This window comes from Periophthalmus magnuspinnatus, chromosome 5, assembly GCF_009829125.3.
Source record: "Periophthalmus magnuspinnatus isolate fPerMag1 chromosome 5, fPerMag1.2.pri, whole genome shotgun sequence".
NCBI lineage: Eukaryota > Metazoa > Chordata > Actinopteri > Gobiiformes > Gobiidae > Periophthalmus > Periophthalmus magnuspinnatus.
In genome coordinates this window covers 15,695,155-15,712,001 of record NC_047130.1, presented here as the reverse complement: position 1 = coordinate 15,712,001, position 16,847 = coordinate 15,695,155, and the positions used below count along the sequence as shown (strand labels likewise).

At 39.0% G+C, this 16,847-nt stretch overlaps 1 protein-coding gene across 1 annotated transcript; it reads left to right on the top strand.

The window, feature by feature from the left end:
* Positions 1 to 979: 979 nt before the first annotated feature.
* Positions 980 to 16,804, top strand: dnajc16l (DnaJ (Hsp40) homolog, subfamily C, member 16 like). The gene is made up of 15 exons (XM_033966549.2): positions 980 to 1,263; positions 1,931 to 1,997; positions 2,449 to 2,594; positions 3,624 to 3,799; positions 4,562 to 4,746; positions 5,363 to 5,467; positions 6,024 to 6,182; positions 7,180 to 7,310; positions 8,144 to 8,321; positions 9,693 to 9,875; positions 11,694 to 11,770; positions 12,278 to 12,358; positions 12,444 to 12,533; positions 13,237 to 13,407; positions 14,519 to 16,804. Exons 1-15 carry the CDS (start codon positions 1,079 to 1,081, stop codon positions 14,985 to 14,987), a joined length of 2,403 nt encoding a protein of 800 aa, XP_033822440.1. The 5' UTR covers positions 980 to 1,078; the 3' UTR covers positions 14,988 to 16,804.
* The last annotated feature ends 43 nt before the right edge of the window (positions 16,805 to 16,847 follow it).

The window sequence follows — 16,847 nt, the reverse complement described above, 5'->3', positions numbered from 1 at the left end:
GTTTTGAGTCAAGTTCCGGGAAAATAAACAAGAGCAGACCGGATATACGAGTTTGTTGCGCTTCAAAATAAAAGTACAATGGATCGAATTGAAGTTGAAGTACTTTAAATGGCAAATTAAATAAAACTCTACAAAAGCATTTATTCAGTGGTTTCAATAATCATTTATTGGATTTAATAAAAATATAAATATATTTACGTATAGAATGCATTTGATTTTTTATTTTGATTTAATTAAGGTAAACCAGAATTTGTCGCACATAAAAATTAACTGAACAGCTGAAAATATTTATTTATATTATATGATCTTATCTCTTCTTTTATTTCGTTTAATTCTATTATCATTCTCTAAATAAAACATTTCATTTTCTGATGTGATGTGTGCTTGTGCTTTATAATTAGCTTTCACTACTTAAAATATATGTCATATACATATAGATAATACAGGAGACTATGGTGGCCCCACCAGCGTCTAAAAACAACCTGGATTACATAATAGCATAACAAAATGAGACTTTTAGATTTACACAATTGAAAAGCGACTAAACTGGTCTAAAATGAGTGCTTATAAATCACATATGGGCAGTAAATGACATTTATGCTCCACAAATTGAATGAGATAAAATTACTCAAATAAACGTCCTTTGTGTGACCCTAGTCTTAACAAAATCTATGGTAAACACTGTATTAGCGCTTTAAATATAGGATGTATTAATAGAAATTAAACTATATTAATAGATGTAGATTTCATCCGTCTGTGTAATGCCTCAATTGTCCAGCTATGATCCATAGTTAAAGATTTTTAAAACCTTACGAAATGTTTTATTTTGATACCCGGAAGTGTATGTTCTGTGCTGTACCTCACGCGCTCATGACTCGTAGCTAGAGGTTTAAATTCACCTTAGCTTCTGCAAATACAACGATGACAATTTGCATTTTCATACATATCTAACCTGAACATTCACTACGAACATGTCAACGCTTATAACTTAATCTATCAGCCAAAAATAAATCGCTTTTTGTGTGAATTTGAGCCGGTTGCTGTTGCTAACGCCGTTAGCTGCTGCTTCAGAGGAGCGATGACAGGCAGGAGGCAAGAGCGAGTTCAATGGACATTATCACTGCGGTTTTGTTTATTTTTACTCATTTTGTGGCCGTGGATGGTAGAATCGGCTGAGTTTGATCCGTATAAGATACTAGGAGTGAGTAGAAGAGCGAGTCAACCTGAAATCAAGAAGGCTTACAAGACCCTCGCCAAGGAATGGTGAGTACGAGACCCTCGCCAAGGAGTGATGAGGCATCTGCTGCAGGCCACTGTCACCAGAACATGTACACAACACATTTACAGCTGGTTTCTCTTTCCTTTTACTATAATTTGTAGGGTGATTTTCTGTAGTAGCCTCTTAATAATAAATGGACACCCATTAGATATTGCTTAATAATTAGGCAGCAGTGTTGTCAAAAGTATCAAAAATCAGATACTAATTTTAGTATCAAAACTAGATCCTCAAGTTTCACAGGTATCGATACTAAAAAAGTCCTTTGGCAGAAATGAACCTTTCCTGAATCTGTTTATAATGATGTTGAGCTGCATCTTTCACAAGTATAAGACGCATAGACTAGAATACACCCATGGACCACTATGAACATTACTGGACCAAACCAGGACTAAACCAGGACCATGGACCACTATGAACCTACTGGACACTGGGGGATTACACAGATATAACGACACATTGGAGTATAACACAAAGTATCAACATTTAATGTGGAACAGCACATTCTATTTTCTAAAGGTATTGAGTCTATTTGTTAGTATCAGAAGTGAGTTGACAACACTATTATGTCGGCTGCAGTTCATGTCCAAATAGAAATAGCTTTAGATACGTATTTAACATGTTTGTTTTGGTTGTGCTTTTTGTCCTTTTCAGGCATCCAGACAAGAATAAGGACCCATCAGCTGAAGACATGTTTATCAAGGTTTCTAAGTCTTATGAGGTACGACTAACAGTGTAATATCATACACACTTATATTAAAAAGCTGCAAGCATTTAACACACAAGCAACCTTTGGAATGACTCATAACAATGTTTCACTTTGTTTCATTTTCTTTTCTGCAAGTCAAATAACTTTTATATAAATGCCTTCTACTGTGTACAGCATATGTATCTAAACGTGTCATAAAGGTTTCAGTTTCTATCTTTATTCAGAAAAAAATACATTAAAACACATAAAATTAACAAATGTTGACATTTGTTAGTTTATCCAAACAAAAAGACTAAAATCTAAACTGACAAACAAAAAAGTTTTTACAGAATATGACCCCATGGAGGGAGGGCATCTGACACACTGGGACATTTCAGTACATGTTTGTAGAGGTTTAAACAACAGGGTTTGCAGTTTGTTTGCAGAATAGTCGTAATAATATGTTTGTCTTGTGTTGTTCCAGATCCTGTCCAATGAGGAGCGCAGAGCAAACTTTGACCGTTACGGGCAGATGGACGAGAACCAGCCGTTCGGTCAGTCTCAGCACCACGGCTTCAGGAGCTTCCACCACAGCTTCTATTTCGATGAGTCATTCTTCCAGTTCCCACGGTAACAATGATGCTTTAAAGAACATTATGGAAAATGCAGATGTTTTACTCTGAAAGCAGAGCTTATGTCATTGTGCAGTTATTCACATCCCTGTGGTCAGAGGGTGGACATTTATTCTCTGTGTAGTTTAAAGGCCCCGTATTACACTATTCTCTGATCTGTGTTCTAATGTTGTTTCCTCATCACAAACAAACCTGGAGTTGTATTTTGTTTCATTCACACATTTAGGCTGAGTTCTTCTTTCAAACAGAAAACATTCTGTTCCACTTTGTGATATCATGTGGTAGTGTCATTACAAAATAATACAAAATAATTATCAATTCATTGATAATTGATTTCCATTGATTGGAAATTAGCATTTTGCTAAATCTGGGGCAGCCATCTTTTTAATGTATCTGCACACTGTCCTTCAAATAAATAAATAAATAAATAATAAATAAAATAAAATTACATTATTTGAGGAAAATGCTCAGCATCAGCCTCACATATCAGGCACAAAATATCGGCAGAGTTTATCGCCTCTCTTTTTCTCTTGATTCTAAACATTTGGTGTGCGGGGTGAGAAAAAAAACATATCAGTCGATTTATTTACTTAATAATGAGACATAATCATGATCGTTTTTATGAGATTCATAGTTTTGTTCCTGATCTAATAAAACTGAGCTCTTCTTAACAAACATACTGCAGATTTTTGTTCTTATTACAATGAAATAGACACATCCATCTCCCACCAGTGTCCCCCATAGTCCTGTTCTACACCCACAAATCTGTACTCTGATTATGACCTGCTCTCTCTCTCTCTCTCTGTTCTCTCTCTTTTCTCTTTCTTCTCTCTCTGTCCTCTCTCTCATTTCTCTCTCTCTCTCTTTTCTGTCTCTATTCTCTCTCTTTTCTGTCTCTATTCTCTCTCTTTTCTGTCTCTTTTCTCTCTCTTTTCTGTCTCTTTTCTCTCTATCCTCTCTCTCTCTGTCCTCTCTCTCTGCTCTCTCTTTTCTGTCTCTATTCTCTCTCTTTTCTCTCTTGTCTCAGGTCTCGTGAGTTTGCCGACAGTAAATACCTCCTCCATCACACCCAGTTCAACAGTGAGGTTCTTCCAGACAGTTTTAAGAGGCCCTACCTCATCAAAGTGATCTCAGAGTGGTGCTTTGCCTGTGTGCACATCCAACCAGTGTGGAAGGAGACCGTGGAGGAGCTGGAGCCTCTGGGTAAGAACTGAGAGTGAGGAGAGAGAGACAGGAGTGATAAGGGAGGGATGGAGGGAGTGAGGTGAGAATGGACCACAGATGAACTGGAACCACTGGGTGAGGAGGGAGAAAAGGAGAGGGATGGATGGAGAGAGGACAGAGCGAGAGAGAACACTTCCTGTCTTCAGCTGTGCTCCGTTCAGAGGCTGAGGTCAAAGGTCATCAATTATTCATCAGTGACAGATGTTAAACAGATGCATTTTAAACTGCTGAAATCAACAGTGTTATTGTTGGACTTAACACGTCCCTATTTAAATGAACCAACAAAAAATGAAATATATTTATTATATTATAATGTAAAATAAATAAAACAAGTTACATTTTATACATGTTTTTATTTTAGGGTGTTTTTATATATATATATATATATATATATATATATATATATATATATATATATATATATATATATATATATATATATATATATATATAAATATATAAAAAAGATTAGGGACTGTATTAACCACAGAATATGGACCAGAACTAAACGAGGGACTAAACCGGGGGACTAAACGAGGGACTAAACCGTGGGACTAAACTGGGGACTAAAAAGACCAACTGTAAATGTAGCCTTAACTTAGACTTTTATACACAGCTGAGCATGTCTCCTCCTCACACAGACCTTTTAAACTGTCTCGTCTGTATCTCCGTCTCTTGCAGGTGTGTTCCTGTTCTTTTAAACTGTCTCATCTTAAACCTCTGCATCTCTGTCTCTTCCAGGTGTGGGCTTTGGCATTATAGACCTGGGATATGAGCGGAGATTGTCGACTCAGCTCGGAGCCCACCGCGCCCCCTCCATCATCGGCCTCATCAACGGCCGAGTGTCGTTCTTCCATCAGGCTGTGGTCAAAGAACACCTCAGACAGTTCATCGAGGACCTGCTCCCAAACAAACTTGTGCACAAGGTCAACATGCTAATCCCTCTCTATAACTGTTTATACTTTAATATGATGTAATGGCATCTAGCACATCAGAAAGGTGAACGCAAAAGTACTTATTTAGTCAGACAATTGTCCTATTTGAAACCTAGAAGTCCCTGTGTGTCAGATGCCCTCCCTGTGTCTCCATGAGGTCTTATTCAGTGTAAAAGCCACTAACCCTGTAGTTAAGACCAGTGGTTCTTGACCTTTTCGATTTCGAGGCCTGACATTTCTGTACAAAGTGAGTGGTCTTTGCCCACTCTCATATTACATGCATTATATTCTACTGACTCTCGGGTCCTGAAGGAGGTGCTCATGGCCCTACTGTGTGCCCGGGCTCTATGGTTAAGAATAACTGGTTTAGACCTCTACAAACATGTTCTGAAAAGGGATTCTTGAACTAATTTAGCTGTTCAGATTTTGTCTTCTCTCAGATGTATTTGCTCATTTTTACATTTGAGACTGAAATCTGAACTGCTAGTCCAAGAATCTCATGTATTTCAGAACATGTTTGTAGTGAAAGGAGTTTTTTGCTAATCTAACTCAGTGATTCAGCTTGAGTGCAGGTAAGCTCAGTATTAATCTTATTTGTGTTTTGCAGATCTCTGACAGTAACTACGAGTGGTTCCTGGACGCCTGGCAGGACGAGAACAAACCCAGTGTCCTGCTGTTTGACCAGGTCCCTGTGGTCCCCCTGCTTTATAAGGTACAACACATGGACCAGGCCAGAATAACCCCCTCCAAATGATCTCAGCTACTAGTACTAGTTTAGTTCTGATATGGACCTGCTTTAGACCTGGTTTAGATCCGGTTTAGTCCTGGTTTAGTCCTGGTTTCCTCTTGATTTAGACCTGGTTTGGTCCTGGTTTGGTCCTGGTTTGGTCCTGGTTTGGTCCTGGTTTAATCCTAGTTTAGTCCTGGTCTAGACCCGGTCTAGTTTAATGCTGCTTCTCTTCTGGATTGGCAGAGTAAAACTGGTTCAGCTTTTTCTATTTTATTGTTCACAAAAATCTATTAGTTGCTGTTGTATCTTTATTGAAACAGATGTAGATGATGTAGAGTGACGCTGTTGTCTTTAAAGTGGTGTCGTGTTTGCCCCAGAGCCAATGTCCCTCTGACAAACCTGTCCCTTAGGAAAATTGCCTTGAAAAGCCCTGACACTAACACTAAACACGTTCAAATCAACACTATATCAACAGTACAGTTCATCAGAGTATGTTTGATTCATTCTGATTCCCAATGTCACTTTCACTTTTATCCAGCTGACGGCGTTTTCCTTCAGAGACCATGTGCGTTTTGGATACGTGGATCAGGGCGGGACCCACAACACTCGTCTGCTGCGTCAGTTTAATATCAACACGTACGCTCCGACCATGCTGCTGTTCAAAGAGGACGTCCAGAACCCTGTGGACATCATACAGGTAACAATTTATGTGTGAATTATTACAACTGCTGGTAGAAAAACAAAATGGTGGCCTGGAATGTAACAATATCCAAATGTCACTGTGCAATATCCCCTTGAAAAATGGATTCTGTCGCAACTGATTTTCTGCAGAGACATCAAGCTGGAGGGTTCTGTGTGTATGTCTATGGCGGAATGTTCAGCAGTTATCATGGTGACACAATACACACACATATAAGTTTTAAGATAATCAATCTGAAAACTCAAGAAAAAATACAAAATGGATTTAAACAGCTCATTTCTAGGAGCCTGTGGTCAATCTGAGCATTCATGGTCCTGTTAAGGAGTTTGATTTTACACAAAAGGTTACAGTGACTCACTGAAAAACTGTTGGCTAATGCTAATGCTAATGCTAGCTAGCTTGTGACTGCAATGTTATTTGAGAGGGGCTTGTTTAACAGCACAAATCAGCTCATCTGTTGGGAGTTCAGATAAGTCAGCTCTTTATGGTCAGATTGTGTTGAAACAAAAGATTAAAGATTAACTTGAGTAACAGAGTTCCATACAGAGCAGTGCCCACAGTTGGCTTCATAATTTATAAAACGTGAAATTCTAATTCCAAGGTGACCAAATGCTTAAAAGGAAAAGAACGCCACAAAATCCATGCATATGTGCTCTGTACTCACTTTACATTAAGGACCACTCACCCATTCACACACACATTCGTACACCAGTGGGCAAGGTGGGTTAAGTGTCTTGCCCAAGAACACAATGACAGCATTCATCTGTGGGAGCTGGAATCGCACTGCCAACTTGTGGCTGACCATTGATGTTTATGTCAAAGGCGGGAATTGAACCACCAACCTTCAGATCAGTGGACAAACACATTATTGTAATATTTCAAATTATTTAATTAAACAAGGAAAATACCAGCGGTCTCATGTCAGTCCATTCATGGCGAAGAGTCACTGTTTCCCTGTTCTCTAGATGTTTATATGTTTCTCTGTATGTTTCAGGCTCGCGGGATGAAGAAACAGATCATGGATGAGTTTGTTTCTAATAACAAATTCCTCCACGTTCCTCGTCTCGTGAATCAGCAGCTTTTTGACGAGCTCTGCCCCATAAAGCAGTTCCACCGACGCAGGAAGTACGACTTTACACTTTATGATTAGAGAGAAATGAATATTCAACTTTACAGGAGAGGCAGAAAGCATTCACACAAGTCACTTTTAATGAAGAAAAAATAAAAAACACATTTTACCTTTTGGTTTATTTATATTAATAAAATGAATAATCATTAAAATATAGACTTAAAGTGGCTGTACCCGGTTATAATGGCAGCTCTAAGGGTTAAAATTAGATCACTGTGTGGTATCTGCATCTACTTAGAAAGCTTTTTTATCTTCCTTGAACCAGGCAATGTGTTGTTGCATGCTAATGTTTGTTAGCATTACTGTAATGGCAAGATTCCATTCTGGTCTCTGAGAGTTGTGAAATGTGCTTATAAACTCACCATGGTGAATAATTAGGATGTTCAGAATGTGTTAAAATGATCTCTTCAGGCTGTTTATATCATATTATAGAGTTTAGGGCTGCACAATTTGGCAAAACTATCCAGTTGTGATTTTTCTGATAAACATTAACATTTTAAACATGTCCAGATGAACTGAGAAAAAGACTGACACTGAGCTGAGAAACTAATACAAAAAGAGCACATTTGTACAGATCAAAACTACAGGATGAGCAGTTTTTATGCAGAATAATACCCCATGGAGAGACAGAGAGGGCATCTGACACACATGCAGAATAAGGAGATTTTGTGGTTTGTGAAGGAAATTATGGCACTTTGCTAACTGCCCCAATTAAATTACGATTTAGATTTGCGATATTCTTGCAGCCCTAACAAAGTTCTAGCATATAAAGCCATATATAGTTTTATGTACATTTACTTATCACACTCCCGCTCTTTTTCCTCTGCAGGTTCTGTGTTCTGCTCATCACAGACCAGGATGAGTCTTTTGTCTCAGGGAACAAAGCGTTTTTGGATTTTGCAGTGGCAAATCGAAAGGACGTTCTTCGGTTTGCGTATGTTTACCAAAGACACCAGCAGCCTCTGTGCCAGGCCCTGCTGCGGAATCAAGCGACGCTCTCCCCTCAGGTAACACCACAACACAAAACTAACATGCAAACACGAAAGGCACAGGCAAATGAGGCTGTTTGCATCTGGTCCAGTTTGATCCTCTTTTAGGTCTTCAATTAGATAGTGTAGTTTAAAATGCATCATGTTTTTCTAAATCTGACTTGTTTTGATGGGATAGTGCCTGTGGTCAATATTTATATAGTTGTAGGTCCAGTGAAAGGCCCGATATTACACAAAACTTACCCCTGTGAGCTTTAATCCATCCTTTAATGCTCCTCCTCCTCCTCAAAAACAGACCTGGAGTTGTATTTTGTTTCATTCACACATGTTTGAGTAACACTTTATTATTAGTCTGTCTACATCTCCAAAGCTCAAAATGCTCTGTTCCACCTTGTGATGTCATGAAGTGGTAGTTTTCAAGTTAACAGCTCTTTTTACATTTAGTCAAGTAGAGAATGGTAATTCCAGGGCTGAAATTTAAAATGATCCAAATGATTCTAGTGAAGGTGTGTGTAGTTTTCAGTTTGAGAGAAGAACTCAGCCTAAATATGCAGGTTTGTGTGTTAAACATGTGTGAATGAAACAAAACACAACTCCAGGTCTGTTTGTGATGAGGAAAGAACATTAGAAGAGAGATCAGAGAATAGCATAACATGGGCCCATTAAGTGTCAGTGGTTAAAGAGGCTGTTGTTTATCTCTCTGTTTATCCCCTCTGTATCAGTGTATTAACCAAAACACCAGAGCACTCAAAAATATTCAGTTGTATTTGAGTGAAATTGAGCCAAGAACCAACAAATTGAAGGAGGAAATGTCCTGACCCAGTTTCATCTCCAGGGACAGAAAACAGATTGTTCAAATTGTTCAGGGCTTTGGGTCTTTGCTCCTCTGATGGTGAGACACTTCTGTCTCTGATCTGTTGATTTTGGTCCTTTTTAAACTATTTTACAGCCAAATGTATGTCCTGTGTTTTAAAATACAGGACATACTGAACCGAGGCTGAACCGAGGCTGAACTGGGGATGAACCGAGGCTGAACTGGGGATGAACCGGGGATGAACTGGGGATGAACCAGAATCAGAATCGGAAGACTTTTATTGCCATAGTCTGTGAACACAGTTCACAAACTAGGAACTTGCTTCGGTGAAAAAGTGCAACATAAACGCACTGAATAAATACAAATACAAATAAGGGCATGCACAAAGTTAAAAAGATATGCTTAAAAAAAATCAAGTGAAATACTGATTTTACTGATACCAGAGCTAAATCAGGACAATATTTATTTAATATTAGAAACAAAACTATCAGATTCCTATATCACATTGTGCTCCTCACATTACAGAGTAAAACGCTTCGTGAGGCTCTATATTAAACCCTGTGCTGTTCAAACAGGTGGTGATCTTGGAGCGCCGTACGCAGGCAGGTAAAGTGCTGTTCCGCTCGCTCAGTGGAGGATGGAATGGGAGTGAGGAGGATAAATTTAGACTACACGGAGAAATCGAACTCCTCCAAAAAGACCCATCGTACCTGAGCTCTGACGCAACGCTACCACAGCTGAACAATGAGATGGCGCCGGTGAGAGGGGGGCGGGGTTTATTTTTGTGCTCATGTAACTGTATTATAATCTTAGCTAAATTTGGCTTTGCATTGATCTAAAAGAAAGATTCAGTACTGGTGTCGTAAAAATTAAATGTTGGTGCGATGGTTGGATCTGTCATACTCATATACTGTATATGTAAATGGAAAGGCAAGTTTATTTTTATAGCACAGTTTGTACACAAAGTAATTCAAAGTGCTTTACAGAGTAAGAAGGATATTAAGTCACACAAATCAAAACAAATAATCATAAAATTTACATTAAAACAGAAGAGTGCAGAATAAAAACCTTTCAGTCGTATGTACAGCTAAACAGAACTGTTTTGAGCCTGGATTTAAATATTGTCAAGTAGAGGCCTGTCTCACATCTTCAGGAAGATTGTTCCAGGTTTTAGTTGCATAAAACTGTAACGCTGATTCTCCATGTTTAGTCCTGACTCTGAGGACTTCAGGGACCAGCCTGCTGGTGCTCAGAGTGTGAGATGGTTCATATGGCACTGACATGTCAGAGATGTACTTTGGTGCTAGGCCATGGAGAGACTTGTTCACAGGCAGAGCTGCTTTGTTAGGTTAGGTTTTGGTCTTAAAATGATCGTATTAGCCCACTCTATGTGATCCTGATATTTTTATTTTACTATTGTGTCCATAACTTAAGATACGAACATTACCAGACTAGTCGCTCGGGAGTATAAGTTGCACCAGCGAAAAAATGCGTAATAATGAGGAAAAAACATATCCAAGTCGCACTGGACTATAAGTCACATTTTTGGGGGAATTTATTTTACAAAATCTGAGACCAAGAACAGATATTTTGTCTTTAAAGGCAAGTTATAATAATAGTAAAATAGAGAACAACAGGCTGAATAGCACAATAGCACGCTAACATAACACATTTATATGAAGCTATGAAGCATAGACAGAACTTAGTACATGTCTGATATGTTAACTTAAGATAGTAACAGTTAATCAGATAACTAAAGCATAAAAAACAAGCTAACAAGTTTTCTCTGGATCTCACTAAATCCATTGAATTCTTCATCCTCGGTGTCACTTCTGAACAACTCCACCTGCTCAGGAGGTAGATGAAGCGACTCTTCCTCTTCCACGTGGCTGTCATACTGGTCACAAGTCTAGAGCGCCCTCACGCGGTCTTCAGTGTGACAGTAACGAAGATGAGAAATTCTACATTTTAATAATTTCACATATAAGTTGCATCTGAGTATAAGTCGCACCCCTGGCCAAACCATGAAAAAAATGACACTTATAGTCCGTAAAATACGGTAATAACGGACAAATCACGTGCCTTCTTTCCTCGAGGTTTAATTTACAGCGTGGCTGCTCTGTGTTAAACCAGAGATGCGGGCGGGAAGGGGAGTTATCTTAGTCGGCCTCGCTCCTAATTGGCTCTTTGGTTGCTATGATACTCCCAGTCAGAATTCCAAATATGTAACTCGGCTCCAAATTGGCCCCTATAACTGCTCTAGCCTTGATGAGCTTTTTTACAGTCTGCGGTCATTACATTCTCTTCAGACTCTCCTTCAGTGTGACACCGGGTCTACTGCCTAATGCATCATGTGTCTTTGATTTTAAGCCTAAATAAGTAAATTTAATTTCCTCGTTTATTCTCAGCTGTTGAAATCACAGTGACCCAGAAGTGGAAGGGTCTTTGCATAAATGTTTTATGTTATATATAATGTATAATAAAAAAAAAAAGAAATCCCACTAAGTTACCTGGAGGACGCCATAGAAAATTGTGCAATGCAGCTTCAATAGTTTTTGTCATATTTTTCATTTCAGATTTTCATTATCCGCTGGTTAAATGCTGCGTACGATTACTTCATTCAAGTCTATGACGATCTGCTGTACTCAAACTGGTAAGACTCTAAAATGCTTTGGCATTAAATGAAAACACAGAACGACATAGAACATAGAAATAGAATGCATAGAATGAAAGCTAATAATGTAACTGCGGTTCTATGAATCACGGATGATTGTGGACATCCGTACAAACCAAGTCGAAGTAGAAATGACAAAATCTTAAATATGTATTATTTTTGTACTCAAGCACATACTGTTGTTGTGTCCTTGGGCAAGACATGTCTCCTCCATTGGCCATTCCAATCACAAAGGGAAAAAAAAGTGAGCGTGAGCGACAGTGGCTCAGTTGGTAGAGTGTTTGTCCACTGATCTGAAAGTTGGTGGTTCAAATCACACTCTTGACCAATGTCTGCGTACATTGGTGTATGAATGTGTGTGTGAATGGAAGACTCAGAAATGTCACTACATAAACTCAAATCAAAAATGGTCTCACTGAGAGTATGTAGTTATAGTATTAATAGTTAACAGTATTTCTCCATCTCCTCGTTGCGTCTCTTCTTCAGGAGAGAGATGATGCCGATCCTGTCCCTGATCTTCTCTGCTTTGTTCATTCTGTTTGGCACCGTCATTATTCAGGCCTTCAGGTCGGTTCATTACATTTATACATATTTAAACCTTTTCATATTAACATGTAAAGTAAGTTTATATGGCTCCTTGTCCTTCCCACAGTGAGCCCGGGGAGAACAAACCCCAGAAACCAAAGCCCAAAGAGCAGCCTCCTTCCCCAGAGGACACAGGGGACAGAGGCAGCACGTCCAGGTGAGTCCACTATAACATCAGACAGAATATATACAGATGAACTAATGTTTCTCTGGTACAAGTACAAAAAAATATCAAAACTATTACTCAAGTAAAAGTAAAAAAAAGTCTAAAATATGTAAGGACTGAAAACATCCAGTCTATAAAAGAATAACAAAAGTCCCATATTACACAAAACTGACTCTGTTCCCTCCTCAAAAACAGACCTGGAGTTATGTTTTGTTTCATTCACACATGTTTGAGCAACACATTATTATTAGTCTGTCTAAATCTCCAAAGCTCAAAATGCTCTGTTCTACCTTGTGATGTCATGAAGTGGTAATTTTCATGTTAACAGCTCCTTTTACCTTTAGTTCAGTAGAGATTGGCAATTCCAGAGCTGAAATGATCCAAATGATTCTAGTGAAGGTGTATGGAGTTTAAAAACACAGTAGAGCACTTCCTGTATTACCACATGATGACATCACAAGGTGGAACAGAGTGTTTTCAGCTTGAGAGAAGAACTCAGCCTAAATATGCAGGGTTTGTGTGTTAAACGTGTGTGAATGAAACAAAACACAACTCCAGGTCTGTTTGTGATGAGGGAATAACATTAGCACAGATCAGAGAATAGAGTCATATGGACCTTTAATATTCTCTTATTGATGTGTATGTAAACCTAACCCTGTCTCTGTTTCCTCTCTCTGTCTCTGTCTCTTCTCAGCCGTCCTCCTAAGAAGGACTTTGTGGAGGTGACGGAGCTCACAGATGTCACTTACATCAGTAACTTGGTGCGGCTCAGACCCGGCCACATAAACGTGGTCCTGGTTCTGTCTGATGCTTCCAAGAACGTTCTGCTACGGAAGTTTGCCAAAGAAGTCTTCTCCTTCTCTGGGTAAAATCCAGGAGAATACCACTCATGTTTAAAAAAATGTGTGCACAGGCCTGTCATGATAGATTTTATTCTAAATCTTTTATTGTTAAAATGGCTCTGTGATATTGTTGAACTCCATGTGGTTGACTCGCAGTCATCCACATGATTATTGTAGTTGAGATTAAATTTGGCGATTTATGTTTTAAAAATAGAGTTCAAAAAGACTGAACACATCCAAAAGGGTTAGCAGTTTTTATGTAGAATAAGACTATTTATTTAGTTATTTTGTTTTTTGTGAAGGAAAGAGTTTAAAAACTTCAAAAATGTGAAATTTGCTAATCGCCTCCATTCATGTTGTAATTTGGATTTGATTGCGATTAGTCATGCAGGGGTAAAAATACAACTTTGAATAAGCTAATGACGAGGGAACACTGTTACAACATGGTGTAATCGACTTCCATACATCCCCTTTAAATAACAGATGTGCAAAATGGACTTTTTTGAGCTGATGTTATAACACTGTTCCCTCATCAAAAATAAATCTGGGGTTTTATTTCGCTTTGTTTATGACTTAAGTCTGCTCCCTCGTAGTCGCCTCCCTCCAAAACTGAAATTCAGTTTTGTGATGTTAGAGGTAAAAGTGCAGACGTTTCCTGTGCTTTTAACTCCATTAATCAAAATCTGAGCATTTCTGCAGTCAAATCCCATTCATTGCATCTGCATGGTTGTGTTAGCATGTTGAAAAAGTTGCTAACTCTAGCTGTTGAGTGTTTATTGAATAGTAATTGCACCTACCACCAGTAGATGGCGTCATAACCCCAATTCAGTGTTTGCACTTCTAGGAACAAGGTCTCTATTGTGAGAGGATAGGAGTGCTGCCAGATACAAAAATTTAGATACTACGGAACAGACTGCATACTTGATACCGATCCTGATACCACGATGATAATATTTCCTGTCCAGTCAATGGGACTTTTTTAGTGTCAATACCTGTGAAAAATTAGTCTTTCTAGTTTAGATACTAGTTTTTAAGTTCTAAACCATGACAGGTTCTCAAGAGAATCTTTTTATAATAACAATACAAATCATGCCTAATATGCCCTCTTTAAATCTATATCTTTCCTCTCTATAGAACCCAGACCCTTCACTTCTCCTTCTTAAACTCAGACAAACATGGCCGCTGGATGCCGTCGCTGCTGCGCTCGGCTCGCTCCGATGATCTGGATCCAGAGGAGGAATACTCGGACTTCACCGGTCACGTTTTGGCTCTGAACGGACACAAGCGCTACTTCTGCCTCTTTAGACCCGTCTTCACTGGAGACCAATCCGCAGACTCCTCCCTCTCCGATGCTTCAGTGTGCTCCCGAAAATCCAGATCCAGGTCTAGGTCCAGCTCCAAATCCCGATCCCGGTCTCATTCGCGGGAGGAGGGCGTCTCGAAGAGGGGGTCTGCCAGAGCCACCAGTATAGAGCTGCATCATAAGCTCGACAGACTGGGGCTGTGGATGGAGAGGCTCATGGAAGGAACTCTGCCCCGGATACACGTCACAGCCTGGCCCCAACTGGATGAAAATGCAAACTCCTCGGCCAATCAGAGCTGAGAACGGGCAAAAATAATATTGGGGACTACTACGACGAGTTTGCAGCTGCTTTTTTTTTGTTTCTGACACTGTTTTAAAATAGGATGTCTAATAAGGTTTATTTCTAACTCACTCCAATGCAAATACAACAAGCATTTGGTTTACAGTAAGTGCACATGAAGGCTGTCGCTAACCCCAAGTGCTAACCCCGCAACGTGGATTAGGTTAGCAAACAATGTTACATTTCCACTAACAGAGCGTTCTTCTTCCCCAAATCAAAACTAATTCAAACCTTTGATACAAAACACTAAATATACATTTTTTAGTTGCCAGTTTATTTATTTTTAAAAATAGAGTTAGGGTTAGGCTATAATAGGACTAAGCACCGGGACTAAGCACCGGGACTAAGCACCGGGACTAAGCACCGGGACTAAGCACCGGGACTAAGCACCGGGACTAAGCACCGGGACAAACCAGAACTAAGCAATGTTTTAAACACTTAAAGAGGGGGTATTAAAAATAGGCTACAGAATAGATTTTCTTTTATCTTTCTGCCATGTTCCAATGTCGTTCCCTCATCAAAAACCTTTCTTACCTTTCTTTTTCGAATATAGGCTTTTCAAAATAATAAAAGGAAACATGGAGATCTATGTGGTATTAACTGTAACACATAACATATTTAGAAGTAAAATACCTCCTCTTTAATACCTCATAGAAGTAAAATACTCCCTCTTTAAATTCTACCAAACAAAAGCGCCTTCACCATGAGTTGAGAACCACGACTTTACATGACAATTTTCATGGACTAAGCTTTGCGCAACTCCTTTACCGACATTATCTGTTGAAGGGTCTTAGCGAAATGGTTAAAAACAGTTAGCGCAAAATCGGCATTACTTATTTATAGAACATGAAAAATGAGATAATAATTTAATTTGTAATGAAGTTTTGACTGATTTAAAGGCCCATATGACTATTGTCTGATCTCTGTTCTACTCACAACTGGACCTGGAGTTGTGTTTTGTTTCATTCACACATGTTTTACACGCAAATGAGTTCTTCTCTCAAATTGAAAACGCACTGTTCCACCTTGTGATGTCATATAGTGATAAAGGAAACTGTATATGCTCCACTGTGTTTTTAAATTCCACACACCTTCACTAGAATCATTTGGATGATTTCAGTCCTGGAATTGCCAATCTCTACTGAACTAAAGGTAAAAGGAGCTGTTAACTTGAAAACTACCACTTCATGACATCACAAGGTGGAACAGAGCATTTTGAGCTTTGGAAATGTAACAGACTAATAATAAAGTGTTACTCAAACATGTGTGAATGAAACAAAACACAACTCCAAGTCTGTTTTTGAGGAGGGAACAGCATTACAACATGGATTAAAGCTACAAGAGTATGTTTTGTGTCATATTGGACCTTTAAATAGAAACCTAACACTATGGGGCGCTATGGAGCAGCTCATTTCTGTTTTGAGTCTTAGTTTAAGTTTGAATAGTGGTTTATTGCCTTTTGCACTGAAGTAAAATATTTATTTGTTGATTTTTAGTTCAATGTTTATTTTGTCTAACAAGAAACAAAACATGATCAGAATCTAACGTTACTGCATCATGAAGTACACTGCTGTTTGGACTGAACCAGGACTGAACCAGGACTGAACCAGGACTGAACCAGGACTGAACCAGGACTGAACCAGGGACTAAAACAGGTCTGACCAAGGAGTAAACCCACACTAAACCATAAATGTCTAATCTATTCTGATGCTCAGGAAGAAACCAATGACCGAACCAGGACTAGACCCGGACTAGACCCGGACTAGACCCGGACTAGACCCGGACTAGACCCGGACTAGACCCGGACTAGACCCGGACTA